This window comes from Sinocyclocheilus rhinocerous, unplaced genomic scaffold (genome assembly GCF_001515625.1).
Source record: "Sinocyclocheilus rhinocerous isolate Xijiao unplaced genomic scaffold, SAMN03320098_v1.1 scaffold901, whole genome shotgun sequence".
Taxonomy (NCBI): Eukaryota; Metazoa; Chordata; class Actinopteri; order Cypriniformes; family Cyprinidae; genus Sinocyclocheilus; species Sinocyclocheilus rhinocerous.
Genome location: NW_015656008.1, coordinates 200186 through 207898, shown reverse-complemented (window position 1 = coordinate 207898; position 7713 = coordinate 200186). Strand labels below are relative to the sequence as shown.

The 7713-nt window shown below is 35.2% G+C and overlaps 1 protein-coding gene across 1 annotated transcript in view; it reads left to right on the top strand.

Annotated features, from left to right (window-relative positions):
* Positions 1 to 3593: 3593 nt before the first annotated feature.
* The window catches only part of LOC107719194 (proton-coupled folate transporter-like), a 25956-nt gene continuing 21836 nt past the window's right edge, over positions 3594 to 7713 (top strand). The window contains exons 1-2 of the mRNA XM_016526568.1: positions 3594 to 3662; positions 6199 to 6282. Coding sequence (XP_016382054.1) covers positions 3650 to 3662; positions 6199 to 6282 — 97 coding nt within the window. The 5' untranslated portion in view covers positions 3594 to 3649. The remainder of the gene's footprint in view (positions 3663 to 6198; positions 6283 to 7713) is intronic.

Here is a 7713-nt window from a genome sequence, read left to right as displayed (position 1 = left end):
AGTCTTTATGACTCTAAATATAATATCTGCTAAAGGTCTCATATGTGACACTCAATATTTAGATTTTTTTGCACCCTCAGATTCCAGATTTTCAAATAGTTGTATCTCAGCTAAATATTGTCCTATCCTAACAAACCATACATCAATGGAAAGCTTATTTATTCAGCTTTCAGATGATGTATAAATCTCAATTTCGAAAAATTGACACTTAAGTTTTGTGGTCCAGGGTCACATATTAACAAATGATTGTCACATGATGTCAGTGTAAAACATGATTCTTTTATATATTTTATTCTATTATTATTATTATTATTATTATTATTTTGCTTACTACTCTAAACTTCTAAGAACAACTTAAAAAAAGTGATTTATTTATTTGTTTGTTTGAGCTTTCTATTACCATATAATCAGGTGATTTAAATTAGCTGGTAAGTTGAATTAATTCTATCATTATTTATTGTGACATTAAATTTCCCAATGTGACTCTTTATCTCACATTGTGATTATATTTCTTGTGATGTCAAGATTATGCGATCATCTGTTACCCTTGTCGTGGTCCAAGTGTCGAGGTCTTTAGTGATATTATTAGTTGGATACAGTAAACAATTTGCTCTCTATATACACTTGTGGGTTTAGGTTTGGGGCCAGTAAGGTTTATTTATTTATTTATGTATTTATTTATTTGTTTGTTTGTTTGTTTGAAAAAATTAACACTTTTACTGAGAAAAATACATTAAATTAATCAAAAATGCAGTAAATGCTTTTACACTGCTGCAGATGAATTCCATAAAAAAAAAAACTAAGAAAGAAAAAATGATCATGGTTTCCACAAAAATATATACATTTTCAACATGATTTCTGCAGGATCATGTGACCTTTAAGACTGCTGAAAAAGCTTCTGAAAATTCAGCTTTGCATTACAGGAATAAATTACATTTAAAAATAAAAATGTTATTTTCAAATAGGCTAATCATAATATTTCACAATATTACTGTTTTTTTTCTGTATTTTTAATCAACTAAATGCAGTCCTGGTAAGCACAGGAGACTTTGAAAAACACTGAAAAATCTTACCAACCCCAAACTTTTGAAACTCAAATTTCTAATAGACAACATGTAATGAATCATATAATATTGAAAAATATAGTGTGGTGTTTTTTGTTTGTTTTGTGTTTTTTGGGTGGGGTGGGGAAAGAAAGTCAATTTTTTTAACTATGAGAATTATGACTTTTACTATTGATTACCCTTTCAAAAAAATCATAGTCTTGTTCCTTCACCGTGGCATTAGCAGAATAGCTTTGCAGTATGAGTCTGTCTGTACAGCAGTAGTGATGGGAAACAGGTTGAAGTCTGCTTTGTTTTCGTCGTCTGTCATGGGGAACTCTCCCTCTGAGCAGGTTGATATTGTGTCTTAGTGTCTGAGTGGCACATAAACAAAGCCTGCCAGTTAAGAAGCACCCTTCCTGATTGGAGAGGTGATGGTTCTCCATTTATATCAGGATACACCACTGGGGCTCCAATCGTTCGGCTGCCTTTTGTGTGGAAGCCGAAGGCATCGATCCTGATAGAATCTATTATACAGTCTGTCTGTAGGGGATGTCAGCTAGCGGGCCGCCACCCAATACGCAGAGCGAAAAGTTTTAATTAATCAAAATTGAAAGAGTCAATTGGGCAAAAAAGCGAAAAAAGGACAGACAAAGAAACTTTTTTTGAATGCAAAAGCATCGTGGAGGGGAGCTGATGTCGTGCTTCTAAAGATCTGAAGCATTAAAATCTTGGCAGGTCTGGCTGCGGTGAGTGCATGGCACCACGCTCGCAGTTTTTATAAATGGTTGCGGGGCTGGAATTGACTTGTAATTAGGGTGGCGTGGAGTTGGTGAGGAATTATTAAACACTCCAGGCTCTAATGAGTTGATGAAAGTAAAAACACTGAGCGCTGACCTTTTCCGTGGAATGTTTATGTATTCCCATTATATTTTCTGCTGCGAATCAGAGGCTGTGGCAAAGTCTGTTGACACCGGGCCCTCGCTGTGCAGTGGGGGGTAATTAAATCAGAACTGTTTGCATGAGCAGGCAGGGCAAATGAGTCACGGCATGCACCTCTCACGCGTGTTCACAAGCAAATATGGATGAAGGTGAGTTCTTTTTCAAGTGCTCTCAGAAGTTCTGAGTGAAACAGCCTTACTGTTCTTGACACTGTTTCATCAGGCACAAACCCTGAAGGTTAATGAATTCACTGGTTAGGTTTAGATGCATCTGAGAGAATCGAAATATTTATTGGCTTTGTTTCCATACAAGCTGAACCATAGAACTGTGTAGTGCTTGTGTATTATATTACATTATTCAACATCAGCATCATTTTAAGCATTTTGAATTATACATAGATCATAGTACTAATCAAATGATGGGATTTATGGATGATAAAATGCATAAAAAATCCCATAAATTTACACTGTAGGAGGGAGCTGAGACAAATCTATCTTGGGCAACCACATAGCAAATACCCTAGCAAACACCTAGCAATGCTAAAAACACTCCGAACACTATAGCAAGCGCATAGCGACGCTATGGCAATGACATACAACACCCTAGCATTGTAGCAGCGAGTTTTGTACTACTCACCACAACACTATATTTTAAAATGTAAAAACAACTACATGCTGTATTATGTCTGCCAGGCCAGTAGTTGGCGATGTCACTTTGTAAAGAAACATTACACACCTGAGCACATATGCATTCTTATAAACGTAACACGTAATAAGCATATGCATGACAACACTGTTTTCAGCACTGTGTTTGTTGTTTACATGAAGACGATAACAGCATCGTTTTCAAAAATTTGCACTTTGAAACCCGTGTTTCAAAAGTAAGCATTTTCAGGCCCCCAAAACGCCATTGTCCTGTAAATGAACGGCCAAAAATGCCTAAACGCATAAAAAAGTTTTCCGTTGAAAACGGTGTTGTGTAAATACCCCCTAAATATGGTGAAAGTAGTCACACCTTACAGCTAAATTAACCAATCAAATTTTTGATGGACGAATGAAAGTCCCACCTTAAAAGAGCCAATCGCATTTTTCACAGAGGAATGAAAATCTCACTGTTGTTCTGCAAATTTTCACCACGGAAATCCAGTCAATAGTAATCCATGTGACTGGGAATTTCACATGAGGGCAAAATATTTTCCTGCGTAAATTTGGTTCAGGTTGATCATGCTTGGTTTGAAATAGGTTTTATGCAGCGTGTTTTCGATTTTTTTCAGCATTTTTAGCATTATTTAAAAAATTTTAGATGGAATTTGGAATTTGTGGAATTTGCATGAAATGAATTAGAATAACTAACAATGGATCCATAGCAGATTACATATAATAATGGACCCCTTTTGTTCCATTACACTCTTTTTCGCTCTTTTTCAAGGCACTTAAATACAATAGTTATAATGGACTGAACTTCAACCAAATGATGGCAGTTGTTTTCATCTTGGCACAGGTTATCCAGCTCTAAACTGCTGTGCTGCTCTTTGGCAGGGCTTTGGTCTGCTGGGTCTGTTTCCTGTGCTGATGAGGTGTATGAAGGATATGACATTAGCAAAACTCAGCGCTTTGTTCAGAATCGCCTCTTACATCCTACTCGCCCTCTCAAACAACACATGGATGGTCTTCCTCGGTAAGCCCCCATCACCCTGTGACTCATGATTTAATAAATGATGTATTGACATAATGAAGCTCCTCGCAAAGTTATTGTGCATGAAGAATGATCAAGAAAATCATTATGTCAAGTTAATGATGCGGTAGGGTCAATGATCTGATTTGTTTTGTCCAGACCTATTAGTTTATTCAAAAACTCATAAAAAAATGCAATTCATACATACAGTGACTTGAATACACATATTATATGGTAAGGTATTGTTGATTTCTGAACTTTGATTAAAATTCATTCTTTCTCGGTGGCATAAAGTAAAAAAAATCAGGCTCTGAAGGAAACAAAACCTCAATGAAAAGATTTACGAAGAAAGTGATGTAACTTAATACTGTAATCGAATTATTTTAAATTGTATCATTACCACCCAAAATAATAAAAAAAGTACCTCTATTGAGCACAGATGCAAAAAAAAAAAAAGAAAAAAGATAAGTACATTTATAATGTTCAAAATAATTTTAATTTCAAATAATTATTGTTCTGAACTTTCTATTCATCAACGAATCCTGGAAAAGTATCATGGTTTCCATAAAAATATTACACAGCATGACTGTTTTCCTTGATACAAATAAGAAATGTTTCCTGAACATCAAATCAGCATATTAGAATGATTTCTGAAGGATCATGTGACATTGGAGCAATGGCTTTTGAAATATATTAAAATAGAAAACAATTATTTTAAATTGTACTAATATTTTACAATAGTACCTTATTTGATATTTTACTGTATTTTTGAGCCATGGTGAGCATGAGAGACTTTCAACAATCAAACTTCATACAAGTTTTTAACTGTAATGTACTGTATATCATATATATGAATCTGAAATGTTTTGACAACTATATCGCAGTTTTTTTTAAAGATGTTTTATATATATATATATATATATATATATATATATATTATATATTTTACATTTATATTTGTCATTGACTTGGTAGTATTGTTGTGGCAGTAATATGTGTCATATTGACACATGGTACCGTGGAAAGGTTTTACTCTTTAAGATAGTTAGAAAGCACAACTGACCCTATTTCAAATCTGTCAGCGAGCATATCAAAGCACATCTCTCTTCCCTAAAACAATGTAGATTTCTTTTGTCAGCATGTGACATGCACAAAGCAAATGTTTCCCACTCGAGGCCGACAATCTTCACTTGAGCTGACTGTTTTAACAAGACAGTCAAATGGGTAAATGTTTTGGGAAAAAAAGTCTACCTGACCAGACTTTTTATGGTTCACATTCATTCCTCACTGCTGTCTGAACTCCTTGCCTTGTTCCAGGGGGGCTCCACCTCCAAAGAGGAGTTCTCAGAGTGCTAAGTAATGATAACATTGTGCCGGCATTCATAGACGGCCACTCTCAGGGAGAGAAAAGCCGATCGGCGTTAATACTGTTAATTAAATAAATGGTTGTGGAAATTGTTATTCTAATCGATGTGGAGGATGAAAGCCTTTTAAAGGGAGATGAGTGGCGGCTCTGAGGAATAATCAGTGCCGGGGAGGGTGGAATTTGCATGCTGGTCTTTTCAGTTGGCTGCGATAATGAGGGGCACAGCAGTGGCACACGAGTAATAACCTCCATTCTGAAAGTACAGCGCATGTGTGAATCGGCACACACACACAGACACGTGCGCACACAGATACACCCCACCGCATACGCATCAACGCAAATACAGAAAATCTTTTGTTCTCTTGAGGATCAGCTTTTCTTGAACATGCATGATCAGGCTGCTGCGACGAGCGAGTGACTTTACATTCTGAACCATTAGGAAAAGCCCATGCTCTGTAATCACAATTACCTCACAGAATTTCATACATTTAAATTAAGCTCATGAATTATTGAGTAACCCATTTAGAATCTCGTATACTTCAGAACTGGTTAGCATTCCTCTGGTCTCACCACAGAGATTAGTTAACTGTGGCTTTATGTTTAACGTTAAGTAATGTTTCGTAAGCTGTGTTTAATATAGTGCATGCAGGTCTATATGTGACCCTGGACCACAAAACCAGTCATAAGGGTACATTTTTCGAAATTGAGATCTATACATCATCTGAAAGCTGAATAAATAAGCTTTCCATTGATGTATGGACAATATTTGGTCGAGATACAACTATTTGAAAATCTGGAATCTGAGGGTGCAAAAAAAATCAAAATATTATCGCCTTTAAAGTTGTCCACATGAAGTTCTTAGCAATGCATATTACTAATCAAAAATTAAGTTTTAATATATTTACAGTAGGAAATTTACAAAATATCTTAATGGAACATGATCTTTACTTAATTAATATCCTAAGGATTGTTGGCATAAAATAAAAATCTGTCATTTTGACCCATATATGTATTTTTGGCTATTGCTACAAATATACCCCAGTGACTTAAGACTGGTTTTGTGGTCCAGGGTCACATATAGTAATATATTATAATTGTTTACTGTTAATCTTAGCAGTTTTCTGGTATTTATCTTGTATTTAAGTTTGTGTGGTCTGTCCTGTGGTTTTGTAGTTGCTGTAGTCGGCGCTCCATCTGGTATCAGCCAAGCAGTGATTCGTTCTTTGTCTTCTGCCATCGTGGGACATGATGAACAAGGTATTGTGTTTGAAATTCACAATTCAGTCAGAGAAAGAGAGAGACACCACAAACAAGAAAGTACTAAAATTATGAACTGCCATGGTTTTGAACCCAGTAGGATGGTAAAATCATGGTTACTGCAGTTTTACAATAGTAACACCATGGTCAATTTAGTGTTAGCATGGTCAAATCATGTTTTTATGTAGAAATACTGTGGTAAAATTGTGGCTTTTGGATATACCATGGATGTGGCAGGAAGGTAAAATCATGATTTTTGTATATATATAATGGTAAAATGAATGGTAAAATCATGGTTTTTGGATGGTCCTTTTGGGAATTATCTTGGGAAAAATATCCATGGTAGTTATAGTAAAACCAAAATAACCACACATTTACAATTGTGTTGCTTCATTTACCATATTTTAACTGTGATATTTGTAGTAAAACTATAGTAATAAAAATGATAATAAATCTGAAAAAACAACAAAAAACATGGTTTTAGTATAGGGTACCATGGCAATAGCACATGTTCGTAGACATAGTAGGTTCGTGAGTAGCATAGCAAAATCTTATATATATATAAATATGTATATGGTATTATCATCTGAAACCATCCCTGTGTGTTTTTTATTAGGGCGTATTGCATTGTGTAATGTGTACATCACAGCATTGCTTTCTTCTCCCTGTTTGATCTACAAGCCCACAAATGAGCTGAAATATCCTGAGGAAACTGCAAAGTGTTTTGACCTTCATATGACTAATAGATTTGAGTCATGCTTTTCTTCTAAATCTTTACTTTCTTTGACATTTGTTTCTGCCTGATAACGTAGCTAAAAGCCCAAGATTTAATCTCCATTGTCCTTTCACAAATCCTTAATGAGAGGCGTTGCAGTATGCATAATTAACCGGGGAACTGAACCCCGACTTTCTCAAAAAAAAAAAAAAAATCATAGAATTATCAAACTCGGCTAAGTGGAAAACAATGCAGGAAGAACAGAGAGACAACAAACAACCTCTTGAATACACTTTTATATTCATATATCCACCCCTGCTTGTTTCCACTCACAGAGCGTGCAGCTGTAAGCCAAACCGAAAGGAAATATCCATTTAGTTTGTGGACACAAAAATTTTTCTTCCCATTACTTTTATTTATTTTCCTGTTGATGTAAGTGATACAACTGTGAAAAGACATAGTGATGACAGGCCATTCCCATCCATAAATGCACTGTTTTCACCATGCAAGCCGCCTCTCTCTACTTTGACAGCCGTTTCCCCGGCTTGTGTCTCAGATTGCATGTGTCACTGCAGGGGCGTAGCCATCATTTTAGAAGTGAGGGGGACAGAAATGTTATATATAAAAAAAAAAAATTTTTTTAATATATATTTATATATATATATATAACATTACAATATAACATTTCTGTAATCTATATAACCTACCAGTCAACA